Source organism: Rhinoderma darwinii, chromosome 2 (assembly GCF_050947455.1).
Source record: "Rhinoderma darwinii isolate aRhiDar2 chromosome 2, aRhiDar2.hap1, whole genome shotgun sequence".
In the NCBI taxonomy this organism is placed as follows: Eukaryota; Metazoa; Chordata; class Amphibia; order Anura; family Rhinodermatidae; genus Rhinoderma; species Rhinoderma darwinii.
In genome coordinates, this window is record NC_134688.1 from 70,043,201 (window position 1) to 70,067,158 (window position 23,958).

Below are 23,958 nucleotides of genomic sequence, written 5' to 3' on the forward strand. Positions count from 1 at the left end.
ACGGCTCCAGAAGTGACCTGCACTTCTTTTTACGAGGTGTTTTTTTTTTTTTACAGGCCGTTTTTTTTTTCACATGGCCATGTAAAAAAAAACTCCCCGCCGGAACGAACCAAACATTTGCCCATTGATTTCAATGGGAAAAACGGCGGAGGCGTTCAGCCTCCGTATTTTTATCTGTTTTTTGAGGCGTTTACGGCCTGAAAAACTGCTGAAAATAGGCCGTGTGAACGTACCCTTACTCATCCACAGCTGCAGTCTCTGCTTGTTCAGTGTCTGTACAGAGCTCACACTGGTGATTTGTATCATGGATAGTGTAGTTTTCCCCAGGCACTATAAAGTAATACATGGAAGAGAACTACCTCCCAGAATGCAATGGAACAGACAACACTGCGTTATAAGCAATAACATAGGATATTTTCTTGGCACTGTGCGTCAGTTCCAAGACCTCTGGACTATAATATCAGCTATAACTAAGGACCAGTATGAGATCAGTAATGCAATTTATTTACAGTTACTAAACTTTTTATGTGAAGTATAAAAAGAAACCAAATCTGCAATTGTGTTCCTGATTATTTGTTGGGATATTTTTTAATTCTGCACTGTGAGCGAGCCTTCCCTCAGGATTACCGAACAGGGGAGCCAGGGGACCCCTATTCTCCCAAAATGTGGGGGTCCCTGAGATGGAACCATATCTTGCAGATCCACCAATGTTTTTGAGGAGAATATCCCTTTAAAGGAGCACTCTGGGTAAAGCGGATACACTAGTGCGAGGCATGAGGGGAATTGACGCAGTTTTACCTGGATTGCTCTTTTAGGTTGTCTAAAATAGAACTCATACAGCGCACCATTAGTGTTCCTCTGACTTAGAAGAGACATGTGAGCGGCCGCCAGCGTGCCCTCACATGTCTCTTCTAATACCTGCAAGGATATGTACTCTGATTAGTGCAGTTGAGGGAAGAAACAAAACTGCAGCCCTATAACTGCACTCATCAGAAGGATGCGGCTGTCTTTTCGGGCTATTGTGTCTTCATGGTTAAGGGCTGCATAGAACGATTAAAAAAAACATGGATGCTTTCTTCCAGAAACCACACCACACCTGTCCATGACTTGTCCGGTATGGCAGCTCAGCTCCACTGAAGTGAATGAGACCGAGCTGCCATACCACAAACCTTTGGCCAGGTGTGGCGCGCACACACACTAAAGACTCTGGTTACATTTTCAGCTGTGGAGAAAGTAGACGGTCTCTATTCTTAGAAGTACATCTGCCCGGACGTTTTATTTTGCTTTTCACATTTGCCAGAGCTTGCAAAAAAGCACAAGACAATATATTCTATTCCATGGTGTGTGTGTGTTGTGTATATAGCATTTTATCACCTGTCTGGCTAAAACTTTTACTATTGATCTACATAGATACTGTTTCGCAGACTATTTTGCATTTGCCAAGCAATACAGAGAGCAGATTATTCCAGAAGACCACTGAATTGTGTAAAATATTTTATGGAAGACCTTGAGTATATAATCTTTATGAAACAAACCAGCGTGTTCAGGTCCTAATAATGTAGTAAAGCAGAATAGTCCCATTTAGACATAATAAACATTCTTGCTATTTCCTGACTGTTGTTCACTCCTTGCATAGTGCGATTGCCATCTGTTAGAATAAGTGAAGATACAGGTGTGGCAGAAGTCCAGACATCGTCTAAAAGTCCTCTAAACATCCTGAAACAACCAGTCTCCACGTCGTTTGCTGTATTTGATGAGTAAGTATGTTATGTCTATTTCGTGGGCAGAGGTCTGTGGTGAGACTGGACCCCTTCCGTAATATTTCCTTAACTTTGAATGTCCAGCAGGGCACGGAATCCGAAAAATACCACCATTATTTAGGCTTTGTTCACACTAGTTCCATAGCTTCTGTTTCTAATGGAAGCCATGAGGCTTTTCAGGTCACCAGTAGACTCCATTGACATGTCATCGACAGTACTGGAAAGTGTGATGTATACCCCGATAAAGGCTCCTAACACAAGTGTGAACTCAGTCTTAAAGAGGACCTGTTGTCTTTCCTGACATATGTTTCAATAAATACTTACATTCCCCATGAAATAATTTTAGAAATATTTTCTTCGAACTCTGCGTTCGGTTATTCCTCCTGGAAATGTGTGAATGAATTTAAAAGCAGGTGTTACCCTGTTGACAATAAGAATGGTGTGTCCCTACACAGTCTGACACTGTCCAATCAGTGGGCACACCCTGTTGACAAGTGAATGTTAATGCCCATATGTCCGTTTATGTCTACATTTCCAGGAGGAAATCTAGACTGGTAATACAAGTATTTACTAAAATAGACATGTCAGGAGAGCTGACCGGTCCTCTTTAAAAGGCATTGTGATGTGAAAGGTGCCATAACAGAGTTATCTATGCACCAACATCCTAATTATGGGGCATGAAATACGTACGTAGATATACTTTTACATACTCTGAATATAGATATGTCCATATATGAGATTAGGATACCGCTATCTCATTAGACCCACCCACAAAGGGTGAAACTGGAGGAGGAACTAGTACGTAAAGGAAGCATAGCCCAGAGGGTTTATCGGGAATACCTTTGCCATACCAGGTATTTAGGTCATGGGATGGATATATAATTAAAAGGGTTGTCCACTACCTGACAACTGATGACCTATCCACCGGACTCTTCACCGATAAACTGCTCCGCTGGCCTGCGGGAACCGGATGTTATGGCACATTATGCAATATACGGAGCCGGAAGCAGCTGGCTCCGTACGTTGCATAGTGGCCGTGCTACAACTCTGCTCCTATTCACTTGAATAAGAGCAGAGCTGCAGCTCAGCCGCTATTCCATGATCAGAGCCAATCGCTTCCGACATGGACGTCCGGAGCAGATTATCGATGCGGGGTCCGGGTGTCAGACCCCTACAGATCATATACTGATTACCTAGCTGCTGGATAGGTCATCAGTGGACAGCCCCTTTAAGGCCAAGCTATAAGACTACAGGCACGGCTGGCTGCGGACAGCCGTCCACGTTTGCGGGCCGTGCTCCCATTATAAAGTATGAGAGCATGGTCTAAAAATAAAAAAAATAGGCCATAGGTCCTCTTTTTTACGGAAGGTTTCTACAGCACAGAAACCATCCTGTAAATGAACGGGAAGGGTGTCTGTCGGCCATAGAAATGAGTGGGTCTGTAATTACGGACTAAATATACGGTTGTGTGCATGGGGCCTAACTGTAGCCCTCTCATCCCAGTGTTTGACAACCCAGTTTCAGGTTGGACTTCCCTACCTTCTTACACGGTGTTGTTACTTTATGGGCTGCTCGTGAAAGAGGGTGAACACACCCGTCCACCTGCTTTTGTGCGGCCTTGGAAGCAAGAATTGCAGCTTACTATTTTCCCATTGTACTGGACAAAAGCATTCACCATCACCTATAAATCCTCCATTTCCACTAAGCTCCAGGAAGAAAATAACAAGCTATTGTCCAGATGGTACAGGACACCTGTTAGCCCAATATGATCTATAGCCTGAATGCTCCGAGATATGTTGAATATGTGGGACGGAGGAAGGTACCCTGTCTCCTATCTGGTGGGGATATGCGCCTATTATGCTTTTCTGGCAGCCCATTAATTACTTATACAATAAAGTGTGTGCAGCTGAGGTGGGTGGACTGCCAGGTTCGTCCTTACTATATATATTCCGGTTCCATCTCCCCTTAAAGGAACAGTTATAAAAATGTCCCAACTTTTTGTCAGTCTGTAAAATCTTCTATGTGTTCCTGAAACAAATAGTCTTGTAGAAATTCTGCAGAGAACACAGGGGTTAGTCTACTGCTGATTTGTGCCATCTTTGGCTGGTGATCAGCTGAGGGGGTGGGACTTGGAAAGGGGCGAAGCATAAAAGTATGCGTGTTCTACTACAGACAGGGCAGAGGGGGAGAGGCTACTGCTGCAGCCAGTTGTCTTACAACCTGACACAGGAAAGTGGGAGATCTCCTGGAACACATATAGAATAATTTTTTAGACACTTCTCAGCGATAATTGCAATATGAGACGAAATAGAATAATAAAAAAAAAACAGGATATTGAGGAAGGAATTGCTGGGATATTCTTTGTGCATTTTCTAGGTTGCGTTAGTTTTAAAAGGGGTCTCCTCTTCATCCAAGCAGCTTGCGACGTCATTCCTAGATGCTGGAAATCTAGACCCCCCCCTTTTTATATTTGAATGGCATGAGTTCTCTGGGATGTGTAGGATCGAGGAGCTAGTTGCTATAGGCACAGGCTTGAGTGACAAATATTTGAATATATGGTGCCCATGGCTTTTATATAATGAATCCACTCGACGTAACCACAAGAGCTGCATCACTAATTGACGAAGATTCAGAGCCCCCCCCCCCCCCCATTTCCGGCATGTTTCCCTCTGTATATACATGTTTTTGGCTTTGGTTCTATTTTATAAATATCTTGTATAGCTACTTCTAATGTTTAGTTACAGTATGGTAATCCTTCCGTCTTGTCCATTTATGATGTTTCAATATTTATATATTCCTGTACTTCATGTTGCTTCCAATAAAAGTGGTTGAACCAGAAGTTATAGAACCCCTTTACAGTGAAGCGTTCCCTTTGATGAACATTAGCTATGTGGTTGAACAGCAAATTAGCTGCTGTTGACTGATCTAATTATGGCTTTATAACCGATTGATAGCTTGTGTACATTTTAATGTATTCAGTGAATTATCCAGATAGATAAGCACGTGGAAAAGCGCTTGACTGCAGTTTAGGTGTTACTGAGCGGTATACACATATAGTGATTGTACAGGGTGGGCCATTTATATGGATACACCTAAATAAAATGGGAATGGTTGGTGATATTAACTTCCTATTTGTGGCACATTAGTATATGGGAGGGGGGAAACTTTTCAAGCTGGGTGTTGACCATGGTGGCCATTTTGAAGTCGGCCATTTTGTATCCAACTTTAGTTTTTTCAATGGGAAGAGGGTCATGTGACACATCAAACTTATCGAGAATTTCACAAGAAAAACAATGGTGTGCTTGGTTTTAATGTTACTTTATTCTTTCATGAGTTATTTACAATCTTCTCTTTGTTTACAGCCATTGACATGTCGCAGAGGTTAACACGTGAGGAGTGGATAGAAATTGTGTTGATGTCTGGTGAACGCAGTACCCGGGTCATTGCAGCAGATTTCAATGCAAGACACCCTACGAGACCACCCATCTCCCATGCTACAGTTTGCAAACTGCTTGCCAAGTTTCGTGAAACTGGTTCAGTGTTGGATTTGCCCAAATGTAGACGCATGAAAACTGTCACTAATGAAGAAACATCAGTGGCTGTCCTAGCTTCATTCAGCAAGAGCCCACAGCGTAGCACTCGCCGCATCTCACTGGAGAGTGGCATTAGTCGAACATCCCTTCGGCGGATATTAGCTACTCACAAATGGCACCCTTACAAACTCCAGCTGCTGCAGCATCTCAACAAGGATGACCCAGATCGGCGCACTGAATTTGCAGAATGGGCAAAACAAAAATTGGAACAGGACCCTCAGTTTACACAGAACATTTTGTTCAGTGATGAGGCAAGCTTTTATGTGAATGGTGAAGTTAACATACAAAACCACCGCTATTGGTCTGACACTAACCCACATTGGATAGATCCCTCCAAGACTGTTGGAACACACAAATTGATGGTATGGTGTGGTATATGGGGTACAAAGATAGTGGGGCCACTCTTCATCAATGAAAACTTCAAGGCCAAGGGATATCTGAAATTGCTACATGATGATGTGTTTCCCTCTTTATGCACTGAAGCTGGCACGTTCCCGGAGTTTTTCCAGCAAGATGGTGCACCACCACATTATGGGTGTCAGGTCCGAGCACTCCTAGATGAACAGTTTCCTGGAAAGTGGATTGGTCATCGTGGGCCAGTTGAATGGCCCCCTAGGTCTCCCGATCTGACCCCCTTAGACTTTTATCTTTGGGGTCATCTGAAGGCAATTGTCTATGCTGTGAAGATACGAGATGTGCAGCAACTGAAACTACGGATACTGGAAGCCTGTGCTAGCATTTCTTCTGCGGTGTTGCTATCAGTGTGTGAAGAGGGTTGCATTGACAATCCAACACAATGGGCAGCACTTTGAACACATTTTATAAGTGTTCAGAAACTTGTAAATAACTCATGAAAGAATAAAGTAACGTTAATACCAAGCACACCATTGTTTTTCTTGTGAAATTCTCGATAAGTTTGTGTCACATGACCCTCTTCCCATTGAAAAAACTAAAGTTGGATACAAAATGGCCGACTTCAAAATGGCCGCCATGGTCAACACCCAGCTTGAAAAGTTTCCCCCCTCCCATATACTAATGTGCCACAAACAGGAAGTTAATATCACCAACCATTCCCATTTTATTTAGGTGTATCCATATAAATGGCCCACCCTGTATATCCGGTCTAATAGGGAGGAATAGTTGTCCCTTATTCACTCCATCTGCACTCTGGATGTACAGTGAAGGAAATAAGTATTTGATCCCTTGCTGATTTTGTAAGTTTGCCCACTGTCAAAGACATGAACAGTCTAGAATTTTTAGGCTAGGTTAATTTTACCAGTGAGAGAGAGATATTTAAAAAAAAACAGAAAATCACAGTCAAGATTATATATATTTATTTGCATTGTGCACAGAGAAATAAGTATTTGATCCCCTACCAACCATTAAGAGTTCAGCCTCCTCCAGACCAGTTACACGCTCCAAATCAACTTGGTGCCTGCATTAAAGACAGCTGTCTTACACGGTCACCTGTATAAAAGACTCCTGTCCACAGACTCAATTAATCAGTCTGACTCTAACCTCTACAACATGGGCAAGACCAAAGAGCTTTCTAAGGATGTCAGGGACAAGATCATAGACCTGCACAAGGCTGGAATGGGCTACAAAACCAGAAGTAAGACGCTGGGTGAGAAGGAGACTGTTGGTGCAATAGTAAGAAAATGGAAGACATACAAAATGACTGTCAATCAACATCGATCTGGGGCTCCATGCAAAATCTCACCTCGTGGGGTATCCTTGATCCTGAGGAAGGTGAGAGCTCAGCCGAAAGCTACACGGGGGGAACTTGTTAATGATCTCAAGGCAGCTGGGACCACAGTCACCAAGAAAACCATTGGTAACACATTACGCCGTAATGGATTAAAATCCTGCAGTGCCCGCAAGGTCCCCCTGCTCAAAAAGGCACATGTACAGGCCCGTCTTAAGTTTGCAAATGAACATCTGGATGATTCTGAGAGTGATTGGGAGAAGGTGCTGTGGTCAGATGAGACTAAAATTGAGCTCTTTGGCATTAACTCAACTCGCCGTGTTTGGAGGAAGAGAAATGCTGCCTATGACCCAAAGAACACCGTCCCCACTGTCAAGCATGGAGGTGGAAACATTATGTTTTGGGGGTGTTTGTCTGCTAAGGGCACAGGACTACTTCACCGCATCAATGGGAGAATGGATGGAGCCATGTACCGTCAAATCCTGAGTGACAACCTCCTTCCCTCCACCAGGACATTAAAAATGGCTCGTGGCTGGGTCTCCCAGCACGACAATGACCCGAAACATACAGCCAAGGCAACAAAGGAGTGGCTCAAAAAGAAGCACATTAAGGTCATGGAGTGGCCTAGCCAGTCTCCAGACCTTAATCCCATCTAAAACTTATGGAGGGAGCTGAAGATCCGAGTTGCCAAGCGACAGCCTCGAAATCTTAATGATTTACAGATCTGCAAAGAGGAGTGGGCCAAAATTCCATCTAACATGTGTGCAAACCTCATCATCAACTACAAAAAATGTCTGACTGCTGTGCTTCCCAACAAGGGTTTTGCCACCAAGTATTAAGTCTTGTTTGCCAAAGGGATCAAATACTTCTTTCTCTGTGCACAATGCAAATAAATATATATAATTTTGACAATGTGATTTTCTTTTTTATATATATATATATATATATATATATATATATAATCTATCTCTCACTGGTAAAATTAACCTAGCCTAAAAATTCTAGACTGTTCATGTCTTTGACAGTGGGCAAACTTACAAAATCAGCAAGGGATCAAATACTTATTTCCTTCACTGTATATGTACTCAGCTTGTAGCAAGGGTTGGCTTGGAACATAGGAAAGTCGCAATATATAAAGATTAATGTGTATTTGTGCCTTTTTCCTGTGATGGCAGATTTCATTCATGACACTGTCTGATATTTAGTTACGTTATAGAGACCAACAGTGTCCATTTTTTTTTTTCATCTACAGCATGTACATCCTTGCGGACCCAACAGATGAAGAAGAAAGTTTAGCCACAGGACTTATGACCATTGTAACAGATGAGGACGGAAAGCTATGTACTATTCGGAAACCAGGTAATGTGAAAGATCATCCTTAAAAAAAAAAAAAAACACTACTAGAAGGATTCACACATGAAAATTCAGTGTCAAAATAAATAGAAACCTTCAGCAGTAGCAGAGCAGACCTAAAGTAATTCTCCTATCCCATCACCTCTTGGTCCTGTAAATGCCAGTTTCAATTGGCCAAGACCCTAGAATTTATCGATGGTAGACTTACCTAGAAGAATGGCCAGCCCTAAAAGATACATCGACTCGGATAATCAGAATTACGATTCCATCTATTTATACTTATCGGAATAAAACGCTCACTATAAACGTCGCATCTCACATTAGCTGTATCTTAACCAGAACCATTGGTGGATAAACTAAGGAATGATGCGGAAATAATCTTGATAAACCAATAACATTGCATGCAAATAAAATGATACTACGCAGTATAATGTATTGGCATCCCTAGTCCTTTCTAGGTCCCCAGAGCTGAATGCAGAGGTTTTCCTATATTGAAGAGGGATGTCCCTTTTGATCATGCTGCTGTCTCGGACCGTGGCGATCAAAGGGTTAGATGGCCCGATCCCAGCCATATTCAGCAGGCTGTTCTAAGTACCGGAGTGGTTAGTAATGGCTCCTGCCAAGGGGAGTGCTCATAAGCCTTTTCTACAGCAACATCAGAAAATGACGCTGTAGACTCGGGACCTGCGCCGCCAGCTGTCAAGACAGTGGACGGTTGGAATGAAGTTAAAGTTCATTATCCCCTCCCACATAATGCAGAATCCTTGGCAGTAGACAGGCGGCAAACGCTTCATGAAGAGCAGGTTCAGAGTTATTTTGATTGGTAGGGACTGTGCAGAGGAACCATTTTTCAACACACAAAAAGTAAATCGTTAGTTGTCTGCAAACATTACTGTATCTTGATGTATTTTATCACTGCTGCTTACAACCCCTTTAAGATGACCAATTTTGTAGTATATCCCATCACAAGTATATAGTAACAAATACAGTGCGTGCATTCATTTAGGAAAAATCCAGTTGAATTGATAATCTAAAATTTATCATTGAGACATCACAATGTACATTCAATAACACACAAACGATGATCTTTCTTCTGTGCATCATAAAGGCAATGGGGACAGTTGTATCTCCCCATCATTCATGTTGCTGCTTTCATTTTCTAACTCTCCTCCGATTTCCTCTTCCATAATGTGGCAGCTTGTATCCAGTGGATTCCAACATGTTGGCTCCTTTAAAACCGCTCCAATAATTGGAACTGCAGTGCTCCTGGTGTATTAACCCACCTCTAAGTGGGGTTTAACACTATATTAGGGAATTGGGGGGAGGGATAAAAATGCTTTTTTTTGCAGAATGTCCACCTTGTCCCTGATTGAAATATTGTATCATTGCTCAGGTGGGAGCGCCCTTTCAGCGGAAAAACTTCAGGATTGTATCAGTCGGGCAGTTTCCAGACATAAAGAAGTGCAGGCTCTACTGGATGAAGTTCTGCTCAGCGTCAAGCCACAATAAAGAAGACTTTGGTTTTTCATAAATGATTATGTAAAAAGTTGTATTTGTAGATGGAGTTTTGTACTAAATAAAGCAATCCTTTTGCTATGTGTATGAGCTTTTCTATACATTCATTATTTTGAGAAGGCAGAATGACCTTTTTAACGCACCTAAGAAAATAGTTAATTGGTTCCTCATCTGCAAAATCTCTACGGTCACTTTTTTAATGCAAAGTTCATGGAATTCATCTTTTCACAGAACTTTTTAAAATTCAGTGACTTTATATAACCTTAAAATACTTTTAAAACTACTGTAGAAAAGGCATTTTTTTTGGCTGATGAGTTCTGATTTCTAACAGTAGTGGCTGATGTCCTCAGCTGTTTGCGTCCAGGTTGGCTGGAGAAGTATCCTCTTCACTTATTTCTTGATCTGCTGTCTGAACGAGGTGGAGGATGTGGTGGAGCTTGTGCTGCTGCCATAGCCATTTGGTGCACTTGATGTTGCAAGAATTGCAACTATTTACATTCAGATGGAGGAAGAGAATAAAAAAATATTCAGCCACTTTAAAATGCAAACTATTTGAGCGTAAGCAAACTGAACTTGGACGCTATGCACAACAAAGACACATGAATGAGCAGTCATGCAGCATCAGTGGTACCAAAGCAAGTTGTGTTGAGGATACAGGGTTATATAAATCGGCCCCACCAATGTAGTTAGTAGGCACAGTCCAGACTGTAGTCCAACCCCCCCCAACGGATGGTCCAGCAATGGGGGCTCCAATCACCCCATTAACTACTCTCATATCCTGATTTGCTTCTGCTGTGGAAAACACACCCTGTTAACATATGTTCTGCAAGCACTAATCCTGGGTTTACATATGTATATCCATATAAGCAGCTCATCGGATAGGACACGTAGAACAACTTTATGGATGTGACCTTCTATATGCTAACACTATCTGTGTCATGTCCAGCCGTGGTTCCTAAAAGCCAATAGTTGGGGGACTAAATTAGAACAGTGTATACGAGGCAGTTAGAGCAAATCTTGTGCTCTATATTACATGTACAATGTAGCGGTTACTGATTTGCACCTCCAATAAACTGCAGCCAATCCCAGTTCTAGAATTTTGCTATAGCATTCACATGCAGCACTTAATTTTGCATGCATTGATTTTTTTTGAACTATGAAAATCAAAGCTTACGTGTATTTCAAGCATTGGTAACTGCATAATTATTGGTATTCATTTTACCATTTCATTACTTTTTTTTTTTTATGTTTGCTATTTTTGTGCACTTGTTGGATTACTTGTATGGGTGGCTGTTGCTGCTGCAAGGCTTGCTGCTTTTGCAGTTGTAAGGCAGGAGATAGGTGCATACTCTTGTGTGGCAGTTTGTGCCCGGGTCTGTTCACAGCAGAGCCAAGCTGAGATAACACTATAGAGAGGGAGAAGGGAAGAGCAGGTAGATCAACGTGGAACAGTGAACATCAAGGGATAAAAACATAAGACGTGAGCACCTGTGACTTATGGGGGACATGTCTACAGGGCAAGCTTCCTTTAGATTAGAGCAATAGTCTCCTATTTGTGGGTCACCATCTGTTGCAAAACTACAATTCCAAGTTTGGGGCAACTCCACAACAAGAATCAAATGAGCCCTTGGTATTTGCTGCAGGGATTTATTATTTTTATGTTATAGCCATTTAAGAGACCTAAAAGGGGGAGAGCGCGCCCAGTGTGGATTGGCATATGTGACGAAATCTGTACCTAAATGGGTACAGCTGCATCCCCCAGCTTGGACCACGCCGTGTATTTGACGTGTTTTACGCATCGAAAAACACACACACTTTGTTTCCCATTGACATTAATAACGCAACTGAGAGAAACCGCACGAGCGTCTGGTGCGGTTTTTCGCCTGGAGGGGCTTTTACGCAGCAAACCCGCCCCGTGTGAACTCCGCCTTAAGGCGTAGCAAGATTTCTTAATGATTGTATGTTGCAGAGGCTGCAGTGTTAGGCATTCAGGTCAAAACTATGCTTTACTGAGCTTTCCATTGTGTGCCTACACTTCGACAAAGCAATAATTACATAAATTAAAATATTACAAAGATGACTGCATCCTATACTTCCCAAATCTGTTCAGAAGATGGCAGGTGGTCCTAGATAGTCACCTATATTCCATTTTAATGAATGACAAGTTCACAGGTCACAGGGATTAGGCAGCTGTACGCCCCAGCATGTGCACTCCAAACGGCGTACCAGAGAGAAGGTATGCCAGTATGAGTGAATCATCATCATCTGTGTACAGGGTGACCTTTTGTAGCCACAAGTTGCGGTAAAGTTGCAAGTTACCGTAACATTTTTTAATAAGTTATATAAGTCGTGGACGACCTTGTGACTATTGCAGAAGGTCCGACAGTCGTATTTTTTTTCTTCAACGCCTGCAGTGTCATTTGCAATCTTATTCCCATAGGGAAACATTGGAGGTTGCGGTAATCTCACGATTTTGCAGTGACAATATGGCCCCAGCCTAAATGACATTATGTATATAAGACTCGTAAATAATTCCAGAATGTCTTCAGAAAAATTTGTTTTTTGCTAAAGAGAAAATAAGAAATATTTATTTTTGCGTTCATGTTCATTAAAACCTGCGTGGAAAGTCATTCTAAGGAGATATCTCTCTGCCTCTCAATTAATAGAACGATATGGTTGCTGTGAAGAACTAAAACCCAAATCGCACTAACAAAAAAAAAGTCAGTGGAACATAAAATTCTATGTACATTTACAATAATTTGTCTTCGGACATCTATTCAATTGTTTTCTCAGTCCATAAAAACAATACAATAGCGAATCATAAGCGTCATTTACAGCAAAACCTCTTCCCTGTACCACCACTATTCCAGGGCTGGATGATCTCTGCAATCCTACTGGGGGCAACAAGACAAATTTTTTTTTTTTTCTTCAAAGATCTTATTCAAGAACTTTAATATATGAGATCCACTGGACTAATTACATCGAACCATTAAAAGGTTCCTAGAATCTGGTACTGAAAGTTCCTTGTAATGGATTTCCACTTTTGCTGCATGACCATTGTCTGACTAGGACCCATGTTGAGATGAGGTGTTTAGGATTATACACGGAGGGTACAGGGTGTATGAATACATACCAGCTGTCTGCTGAGGCATGAAACCACCTACTCCTGTTAAGTTAATAACCGCTGCTTGCTGAGAAGTTAATGCCTGCTCTTGGCTGTTAGGCCCTTGCTCCATTCCCTAAGAAGAACACAAGGACAAAGAACAAGATCTATAATCAACTTGGAGTGTAGAAAACTATGGAAAGCATAAATACATCTGCACATTATATTTTGTAAGCAAGTCCTACAAAATAAAAATTACAGGGACATCCACCAGTACTAAGAACGAGCCTCAAATCCAAAATTTCTGCTAGGAGTTGTCCCGTATTTGCACTCACTCTCCTCCCTCTCTCCCCCTCCCCCCCCCCAAAAAAAATGGCCCTTCAGACAGCTGAATGCTTTGGCGGTTTCCAAAACTCCTATTAAAACAGTCAATTCTATAGAGCGTCAGGGTCCCCAAGGACGGACCTATACCTGGTTACCAGTGTTTGTTTTCTCTGTCATAGAGAAGACTAAAGCAGTCCTACATCATGAGGACCCCACTGTGGAACAGTTGAACATAGAGGTATATTTGAGGTTCACTTAAGTTACAACACACTATTGAAGCTGCTGTTTCTGGTATGAATGTGCTGTCATAATGTAGCGTCGGAAGGGCACTTGCCCACTCAAAAAGGCAATGGGACATGATTTCTGTACAAAAGATACGCTATGTAGCCCCAACTTCCAGTGGGAATTAATGATGGAAGTATAGAAGTTATACTGGCTGTGAAAATGTAACTGAAAGAACAATACAAATGTAAAGGAAAGTTACAAAAGTGGAATCGGGGGGAAAAAAATAAGTGAGACTTTTTTTTCTGTTTTACACCCAAGGTTTTATTTCGTAAAAGAGTAAACCTAATGTTTAATTAGCTAAAAAAAAAAAGTGACAACATCAGGTTCATGTGAGCTGTCCTTGCTCGTCCCCGCTGACATCCTTCGTGTTTCCTTGCTGACCTTTTTTCCACTCAACACCTCTGTAGCTGTCATCCCCCACCTCCATAGATGTCGCACTCCCCCTCCCCCACCTGTACCTAGCGCTATTGTACCTCACCGAAGGAGCGGAATCCCACTGTGGTCGTGGATTCCGCTCCTGGACGCTTCGGCTTGAGGTCTGTCCCTATATGGACAGAGACATCAAGCGATCCGTTCTGGACAGGAATCACCGGCCACAGTGGCGCTATGTATATAAAGGGGTGTTTGTGGGGGGTATCTACAAGTGGCTGTGTTTCGCACGTGCCGTCCTTGTTCACTGTGAACACGCACAGGCGCGCTCACAGTGAACAACTACATAGGCTGCGCGGGCACTAAAGAACCAGCACCCGCAGAAATGACACGTCATCAGTGACATCTCGTATACCATCCGAGGTCTCTCTGGTCCGAGACCATGTGATCAGTATACGACACGACAGTGGAGGAGGCAGAAAACGTGACATCGGAGCTCACGTGATCAGCAGGAAAAAGCAGCCAACGCAGAGAACAGAAGAAAGATTGCAAGGGTAAGTATATTATGAAATGGTAAATATCTGCAATGTGGTTTTAAATGTAAAAAAAAAAAAAGCTCGGACAACCCTTTTAAGCTCCTCATCTGATGGGAAGGCGTTTCCTCCTGGTAGCTAGGAGAATTAGGGTATGTGCACACGTAGTGTTCAGGCGTATTTCGGGGTGTTTATGCCTCAATAAACGCCTGAAAAACGGAAGCAGAACACCTCCAAATATCTGCCCATTTCAATGGGAAATACGGCGTTCTGGTCTGACGTGGTTTTTTTACGCCTCGTTTTCTAAAAACGGCGCGTAAAAAGGATTCCTGCAAAAAAGTGCATGTCAAATCTGGAGCTGTTTTTGGAGCGGTTTTTCGTTGACTATAGAAAAACAGCTTAAAAAACATCTGAAAATCAGGAGCTGATTTCCCTTGAAAACAGCTCCTGATTTTCAGATGTTTTTTAAGCCACCCGCGTTTTTCGCTGCGTTTTTTTACAGCCGTTTTTGGAGCGGTTTTCTATAGTCAATGAAAAACGGCTCCAAAAACGTACTAAGAAGTGACCTGTACTTCTTTTTCACGGCCGTTTTTTTACCCGGCTGTCTTTGAGAACGGCCACGTAAAAAAAACGGCCTTTCGGAACAGAATGCCGTTTTTACCATTGAAATCAATGGGCAGATATTTGGAGGCGTTCTGCTTCCGACTGAGCATTTACGGCCCGAAAAACGGTCGAAAATGGGCTGTGTGAACACACCCTTATCCTGACAAACGTCCATCAGATTCTCGACCACATTCTCAAACCACCGATCGTTTGTTTTGAAGCCCATTTCAGACAACCACATATTAAAGTTCCATCTTCACGGTTACACGCAGACCCCTTGTTTTACTGAACCGAACTTAGGTCACCAAAGGGTTCTATGGTGATGCAAATTCAGTAGCACAATAGGGTTTCGAGTGTTGAGGCCAAAATATGGACATGAACAAGGGGCTGAGTCATATGAAATGTGTCTATGTTTATAAAGGCAGAAATTTTTGCGACCAAAAGTATGTTACGTTACGTACATCAGATATGGAACAGGGAATATTTTTACGGTCGCATTCCAAGAGTCGTAACTTTTTTATAATGTTTTTTGCAGGGAGTTTTATTTTTCAATTGCGCCATTTTTGGGCACATATATAATATATTAACTTTTATTAAAGGGGTTTTCCCATGAGGTGGGACCCACATCTCTCTCTAGAACTAGGCCCGCTAAACCCCGTTCTACCTTTCTCGAGTCCCGCTGCCATAAATGAGAAAATTTAAAATAAACAGCTATTCCAGCATTGTTATTCGCGTATTGAATTTACGCCGTTCATTATGAGGTGTAAATAACATGTTAACTTTATTCTATGGGTCGGCACGATCACGGGGATACCGTTTCAAGAGCCTTTACTTTTTTTTATTTTTCAGTCGATGTAGCCACATGTGGGCTTCTTTTTTGCGGGACAAGGTGTAGTTTTCATTGGTACCATTATTATTTTGGGCTACATGGGAATTATTAACTTATTTTTTTTATATTTGGGGGGGGGGGGGAGAGGGTGGTGTTAAAAAACAAAAAGGGAGATTTGCCGTTGTTTTTTTTGGGATGCCGTCCACCCGTCGCTTTAATGTGTTAACGTCATTCTTTGAGTCGTTACGATCACGGCAATCCCATATAGGTGTATGTGTTATTTTTTTTACACTTTTACTAAATAAATCCGCTTTTAATGGGGGAAAAAGTGTTTATTTAATGTTTTTAAATTATTTTTCTTAGTCCCAATAGGGGACTTCACTTTGCGATCTTCTGAGTGCAGATATAATGCTTTGGTACTTAGTATTCCAAAGTTTTAATGCCTCGAAGTGTAAAACGGACAGGCTATATATTAGGCCATTCCTCTGGCAAGGTCTAATAGGCGGTTACTCATGGCAGACCTGGAGGCCTTGGTTAGGCCCGCGGCTGCCATGGAAACCCATCAACGCCCCACGATCTTGTCATGGGTTTGCCGATGGAGTGACATAGGGAGCTCCCTCCCTCTGTCAAACATCTTACATGCGGCAGTCGCTATTGACCGCGGCATCCAAGAGGTTAAACTGCCTCAATCTGAGTACTCTGCAGTTGTGGCAGGAGCCTGGTTATGTATAACAGCCGTGCTCCTGCCGCTGATCTCGTGGATAAAGTGGCAGTACCCACGAGATCCGAGTGACTGATGTATACTTCACACTATGCAGAAACACCTGCTTGTGACGGAAATATCCGTTGCTAGTCATTAATGGGTTAAACCACAGACTTTATGTAGATTTAACCAATACAGTCTAGTATTTACTAGTATAGTAAGGAATTGCATATAAATATATACGGATAGGTGCCGATAGATCGATAGATAGATAAATAGAGATAGATAGATAGGATATATAGAGGCCCTGTAATAATAGATTACATAAATTCTGTATAAATATGTACAGAAAGACAACACAGTAAATATGAAGGATTGCAACAAGAAACCGCAATAGTGAAGTGTCTCTTAATGCCCCTACATTATTCACTGATCATAGAAATAGAAAAGTTTAACTGGGAACCAGTACAATTTTTCCCTCTAGATTTCATGATTTGTCAATATACAGTACCTAGGAGTTAAGGAATTCTTACCGATGGTAACAGCCCCAGCTGGTCACTTTGCTGGGGGCTGGAGGTGGCTGACTGCTGCGGTGAATACTGGGACATCTGCGGCGGTTGTTGTTGTTGTTGCATTGGATTGAATATAAGTGAAGCACCAGGAAGCTGTTTTAAAGAAGACATCCAGTTTCAGAAATGTACGGAGTACTTCATTACAGTTAGTGTATATAATAAGACTTGATGTGAAGTTGTACTCATCCTAAACAAGGCTTTACGATAAATTATGTGCTGTATTAATATGTCTGGTACTTCTACAGGGCCCTAGATAATATTTGAAGCCATCAACAGCCTACAACTTTTGCCTGTGTCAACATTGCAACACCAAAGAACCAGAGATATGAAGTAGGGCCATTCTATGACAATGATAAGCTGGCCAGGTAGAAAAACAGCCATTGTCTGCTATCTCCTCCATAACCATGTACGTTCGAATTGGCCAAGAATGCGTGTTTATTTCATAAGGAAGAGGGGAACAAATTGCTGCCAGAGACCTCTATCTATCAGCACATCTCATTGGAAGAACAGAGGATAACATTAAAACCCAACATGCCCGATCCCTCATACCCCGATTGCAGATGTATACTTCCACTTCAGATTAAACATGTAAGGACTATTTGCTGTATGTTGAAGGACAAATTGTAATTTTATATTTCAAAGAAAAAATATATATATCCCCACCGCTACAGCAAAAGACTACATATAAGAGAAAATGCTCAAATGCTGTGTGTATAATAATAATTTAGAAAATAAAAATAAAATAGTAAGGGTATGTTCACACGTAGTGTATACACTGTGCATTTTTCGTCCAGACTTGCAAGCGGAAAATCAATGGCGTATTACCGTAGAAGGAAAAAACGATTGAGATTTGAACAAATTTCATCCACATGCAAGAGAAAAATTCTGCAAAGAATACATGCAAAAATTGACCTGCGGGGAAGATTCGCTGCCCATTCGTTGTAGTATTTCCCAATTGATTTCAAAATCACAGGCTGCATAGATCACATGTGAGGAAATGTCATCACAGGAGGTCGTCTGGACACAGAGCAGCCAGAAGTACAGGGATGCGATTAGGGCTGGGCAATTATGACATAAATCAAATTTAATTGAACATGTAACCTAGATTATGGTTATTGACCAATTATATAAGCCACACCCCCTCTTGCATGTCATGCCCCCTATTTGCATGCTACGCCATTGAATTAATATTGGTCCCCTGAGCCTGCTGCATTCTACTCTATATAATATACCCCCTGACACTGCTCCCACACAGTATGACCCGTACCTCCCCCATACATTATAATGCCCCTAACTGCCTCCACACAGTAGAATGCCTCTCATAGCTGCCACCAGAGTATAATGTCCCCCATAACTGTCCCCCACACAGTATAACACCTCCATAGCTGCCTCTACATAGTATAATGCCCCTAGAACGGCCTTCCACACAGCAGAATGCCCCTATAACTGACTTCCATACAGCATAATGCCCCTATAGCTGCCCTCACACAGTATAATGCCATTATAACTGCTCCCATATATGTACCCCACAGTATAAAGTCCCCCATAGCTGCCCCTACGCTGTATAATTCCCCCACAACTGCCCCTAATAGTGCCTGATGAAAATAATAATCTAAATACTCAGCTAACCCCGTTCCAATGACAAGTGGAAGAGAACCCTCTGGTCTTTGCGGCACGGCGCACAGGCACGATGACGTCACTGCCTCGCATCCGGCGATACATAGTGAATGATAGAGCAGGGATCTTACCATTGGATTCAACTGTATCTGCGTCCTGAATATGCAGATACAGTTTAAACCGGGGAAAAATTGACAAAACCAAAAATTCGCAAGATGACCTGGATTATTTGTGCTGAATTTCGATTATTTTATTAATTAATTACCCAGCCCTAAATGTGATGCTATGGCAACAGGAGAGGTGAAAATGGCCCTTTTTTTCCTGATAACGGTTTCCTAAATTGGTCAATCTGGCCAAATATAGGCACCAAATTGAAGCACCATGTGTTGTACAAAAAGTTACCTAAAAAAAGGTTAGAAAACATTTGCAGGAAAAATTAATTGCCCATTATCCACATCCTCTCCCTTCCCCCGGTTGCACTTGATGTACAGTTGAAAACACCTATGTTCTATAACTATTGTTACGGACTTTGATTTCTAAGATATTAAATGTACTACTTACATGTAAAATATTCTTATAAAATATTAATTTCACATTTTTTATGTTACATTTTTTTTAAAAAAGCAAAAAAGAACAAAACATGTGGCCATATTTACCTGTAGCAGATTTAATGGTCTCAAGTTGGGGTTGGTTTTTATACCAAAGGGACCACCTGTTAAAGAAAAGTTGTTCTTTGTTTAAAAATACAGCAGAGAGGCTGATAAAAATGTATAGATCGTACAGTGAGAAAGTAAACACTACTGCATTATATTTCAATATCGATCCTAAAATGCCATGGGGTTATAATTTTGTTATTTTTCATAATATTCTTCTTTACAAATATTTTTTATAGTTTTGTTTTTTTACAGAATGGCTATTTTATAGATTTTGGTTTTTCCTACACACATTTTCTTAGGTAGTTGTACAATTTTTTTTATCCTTCTTTGGAGGTTACAGACGTTAGAATTACTTTTAATCACTTAATTTTGTTTTTAGATTTCTTTGCTTTTTACTTTTTATTGAACTTTTTTTTTTTTACTCCCAGTAGTGGATATTAACTCTTACTTAACACACACATTATTATCTCAAAATTAAACGAAACAAAAAAAGTAGCGACACACTGGAAATGCTACTTTGGAATAAAACTAAAACAAACAATTGTGATGGCAGAAATTGACCTTTTTAACTATAAAGTAATGACTACTTTGCACATAATTCAACAATTCATTGTTACAACGTATTACGGGTACTTTTATTGAGTACATAGAGATTTTCCATAGAAACACACGGCACTAAATAAAACGGAACCCAAAAAACACATGGTCACAAGGTTATTCTTAAAGAACACTTATGATTTATGTTAAAGTAATAACTTTTTAAGCACAAAAAAAAAAAAAAATCACCAAACCTCCACCAACAACTAAGTCATACTAACCTGCCTGAGAGGCAGACTGCATGGCAGCCGGCAATGTGGCCGGCATTGAACCTGGCACCAGGCCTCCTGATGGTAAAATGCCACTCAGATTTATCCCTGCAGGGGTTATGGCACCAGTACTACACCCCAGCATGGTATTTGAGCCACTCATCAATGCCTGTGGGCCACTGTGGAACAGGAAAGAAAGCAAATTAATTGCTACAGAATTCCAGATTTTCTTATTTTTTTATTGAAATTTGATTTCTAATTTGTAGTCTGGTTCTATGTGCTAGAAGTTTCTGTACTGGTGAAGGACATTTTTCTAGTCTAGTCATTTCAGTCATACACTGAATATTTTAATCTGTACATCACATACTAAAAGCTTTGAGGAAAATCTTTCAACTAACCAGTACTGCTTATATATTTTATCAACAATATCGGGCCATCTGAATCCCTAAATTGCCTTGCTGTTTAGGCTTTGTGAATTTTTTTCTTTCTTTCACAGTATAAAAAATATATAGTGTTTATGTATAGTTTTGCCCTAACACAATATTAAAAAAATCTTTACCATTCCGTATTGTAAGATGAAAATTATAATTCTTAGCTTGATTATACATATATTGTTGATCCTTAAATAACATATCAGTAATATGGTGTCCAATGGAGCATGCCTTGATTTTTTTTTGCGTTCGGATTCATACAGAATAAAAAAAACAAAACATGTGCCTCCTTATGAAATCGGTGGCATATATAGATATAGTTAGCCTTTAATAAAGCTCCATAGATCTCGGAGGTTGGACAGAGAAAAAGATGCCCGTATACATGAACCCTTATTCAATAAGCTTGTAGGTATGACACTAGCCATTGAAGGTTGCTTTGTCTATTAAAAGACACAAATGAATGCATTATTTTATGGACTTATGCTTCCTAAAATTCACCCATGGCGTATATGCAGAAATGACTCGGTTTTTTTCTGATCTTTATGGATTTAAATCCTATCTGGCAAAGAAATGTGTAAAAATACCTCAATTATTTTATCCTGTTAGATTTAGGAACCTTTATGAATTTAGTTGTCCCCAGGCCTCCAATCGCTTTAACTGCTGAACAACCAATCCAAATAAATGCTTAACAACTGGATTATACTTTAAACCATAAGTTTCTGAGGTGGGAATAATGTTTTGCCACAGGAAATCTGGAGACTGAAGCACGGAGAGGTGGCAGTATGAATAAATGGAGAGGTGGCAGTGCTTGTCTGCGACTCTCTCCATTCACTTCTATGGGAGTTATGGAAAAAGTCAAGCAAGCATGTACATGTGGCGCCACCTTGCCATTCATTCTCCACCTGTATGTGGCTAACGGAGGGGGCTGGGTTCAGGGAGCCTCCATTCTCCAGATAGGTCTAGGATGTGGGACGCACACTTTTTAGACATTTATAGCATATCCTGTGAATATGCCATACATTTTGGAGATGGAAGTATCCCTTTAAAAAAAAATAATAAAAAAAAAATTTAAAATTGTAATACACTACAAATATGCTTTGTTTTAGATTTTATTTTGGACTCCACTTTATTTAAAAAGCTGATCGGCGAGAGTGCCGTGTGTCGGACCCCGACCGATCCGATATTGATGACATATCCTGAGGATAGGCCATCAATTTTTTAGGACTGGAAAACCCCTTCAAACTTACTCCATAAGCAATAAAGAAGCAGTAAAATTAAGCAAAAGTGGTGTGACATAAAGCGAAGAGTAGAGAGAAAGACGCGAGAAGACTGAAGAGATCCGTGACGAGACCAGTCAAAGCCTGGTGTACACTACCATGTTGAAGGAACCAGATATCAAACATATAAGTGCAGAAGATATAAATGAAGGAGAACTTGTTTTATTATGACAAGAAAGTCCTAAAAGTCTGAGGCAATAAGACAAGAGAAACAACGTAAATTTTATTGATGGTAATATATTGCTGTAGAACACACGTCGTCAGTAGAGTATGAAATATGTATGTAGTAAAGAAGTCAGTAAAGCACTGTAATAAAAGTACCCTCTATAACACCCACCTGGAGTATGTAAAGGGGTTGTAGGAGATTCTAAAAAAAAAAAACAACAACAAAAAAACAACAAAACAGGTTTGCTCTTTTCACTAGAAAAAGGATCACTCTTGTCCATGGCTTGTGTCCAGTAATGTGGCTCAGCCTCATTTAAGTGACTGGGGCTGAGCTGCAATACCGGACATAACCCATGGACAAAAGCATGTCACGGTTGTCCATGGACATGGCACTGTTTTTGGGAAAAAAATTAAAAAGTCCACCCCAAAATCTCATTAAACCCCACGGTCAATGGTAATATACATGAGCCCTAAAAGCTTTAACTTAGATTTTACAATACCAGTATTTAAAAAATAACATTGTTTAAGAAGAGTATTACCCTATTGAGTGTTGAATGAAAATTTCTGGTACTTCTAATCATACGAATTCGGAGTCTGGTCTCATCACCTTAATGTACATTAGAAAGAACCCACCTCTAACAAAAACTAGAGGCATTGCGTGTTCCCCCTGGGATAACCATACGACAGGTTGAGAACCGAGGATCTAGAGGACTCCACTCCTTAGGCCCTGTCTGTAGCTATTGGTATCAGGAGGAGAATGGGACGTCTTGTTAACATGATATTTGAACTGCAGAAGTCCATTGAGGGACTGTAGAGGCCGATGTGTTACCCAATGTTCAAGAGTCTCCAAAGTCCCTGGATGTCACAAAGCAAATAGAAACCGGACCATCTACCCTTTATTCTCTTCATTGCTCTCTAGTTCCACACCTGCCTACCATGTATATCGCATCTAGTTGCAGAAGGTTAGAAATTGACAAACTTGTTGTTTAATGCAAAACTACAAAAAAAAATAAATGTGAGTACCAAAATACAAATAACTTACCATCCAACTACATTGATGATATTAAGTCCTGCAGGGTTTGCCATTACTTGGGTGGAGGCTGTTCCAGTTGTTATTGATGTTACCATGGTGGACAGTGGAATGGTCATTACAGGTAACCCCTGACTCCGAGACATTTGCTGTTGAGCAAACGGTGCTATCAAAGTAGGCTGAGAATTAAAGCTCGAATCTTGGGGTGTGAGGGTTATAGAAGGAGTGAGAGAAGCGGAGGTCGAAACATCGGGTGGGTGCGGTGTCGATGAAGGGGTGTTGGTTGGTGTAGGAGTAGATGGTTTGGGAGTTCCGGATCCTGCTCATTGAGAAAAAAAAAAAAAAGCACTATATCAAGTGTACTGAAATTATGTGTATTGTGGTGAGAAAATATATCCTAATATGTTCTAGAATAATTACTGTATTTTGTGTTTTTTTTTTTTTGTTTTTTTTTTTAAATACCGACGACACCGTAGGTTTTTGCTGAACAAAAAGACAGAAAGAAAACACCTTGTTAACAGTTTGCAAATGCTTCAAACCCATTTAATGGCAAAACAAATCATAGGAATATAATGTTTTCTTAGTAAAGGCCATTTGCTGGCAGTTTTCATTTTCAGTTTCCAAAACCCAAAAAACAGTCACTCATTTTTTTTGTTCATTTTTTTTTTTTTTACGTGACATTTTCCAAAATCATTTTCACACAATGCATGCAACTTCTAAAATTCATAG

At 40.8% G+C, this 23,958-nt stretch overlaps 2 protein-coding genes across 3 annotated transcripts in view; one reads left to right on the top strand and one right to left on the bottom strand.

Moving 5' to 3' along the window:
* The window catches only part of EXOSC8 (exosome component 8), a 29,426-nt gene extending 19,415 nt beyond the window's left edge, over positions 1 to 10,011 (top strand). The window contains exons 9-11 of the mRNA XM_075851735.1: positions 1,637 to 1,757; positions 8,311 to 8,417; positions 9,805 to 10,011. Of these exons, the coding sequence (XP_075707850.1) occupies positions 1,637 to 1,757; positions 8,311 to 8,417; positions 9,805 to 9,920 (344 nt within the window). The 3' untranslated portion in view covers positions 9,921 to 10,011. The remainder of the gene's footprint in view (positions 1 to 1,636; positions 1,758 to 8,310; positions 8,418 to 9,804) is intronic.
* SUPT20H (SPT20 homolog, SAGA complex component) overlaps positions 9,429 to 23,958 on the bottom strand; it is an 85,869-nt gene continuing 71,339 nt past the window's right edge. The window contains exons 20-26 of one of the 2 annotated variants that reach the window (XM_075851733.1): positions 23,242 to 23,548; positions 20,339 to 20,505; positions 19,521 to 19,576; positions 17,209 to 17,340; positions 13,060 to 13,165; positions 11,205 to 11,332; positions 9,429 to 10,414 (exon numbers count right to left, since the gene is read on the bottom strand). In XM_075851733.1, the coding sequence (XP_075707848.1) occupies positions 10,313 to 10,414; positions 11,205 to 11,332; positions 13,060 to 13,165; positions 17,209 to 17,340; positions 19,521 to 19,576; positions 20,339 to 20,505; positions 23,242 to 23,548 (998 nt within the window). In that variant the 3' untranslated portion in view covers positions 9,429 to 10,312. The remainder of the gene's footprint in view (positions 10,415 to 11,204; positions 11,333 to 13,059; positions 13,166 to 17,208; positions 17,341 to 19,520; positions 19,577 to 20,338; positions 20,506 to 23,241; positions 23,549 to 23,958) is intronic. The other variant, XM_075851734.1, reaches the window with a different exon arrangement.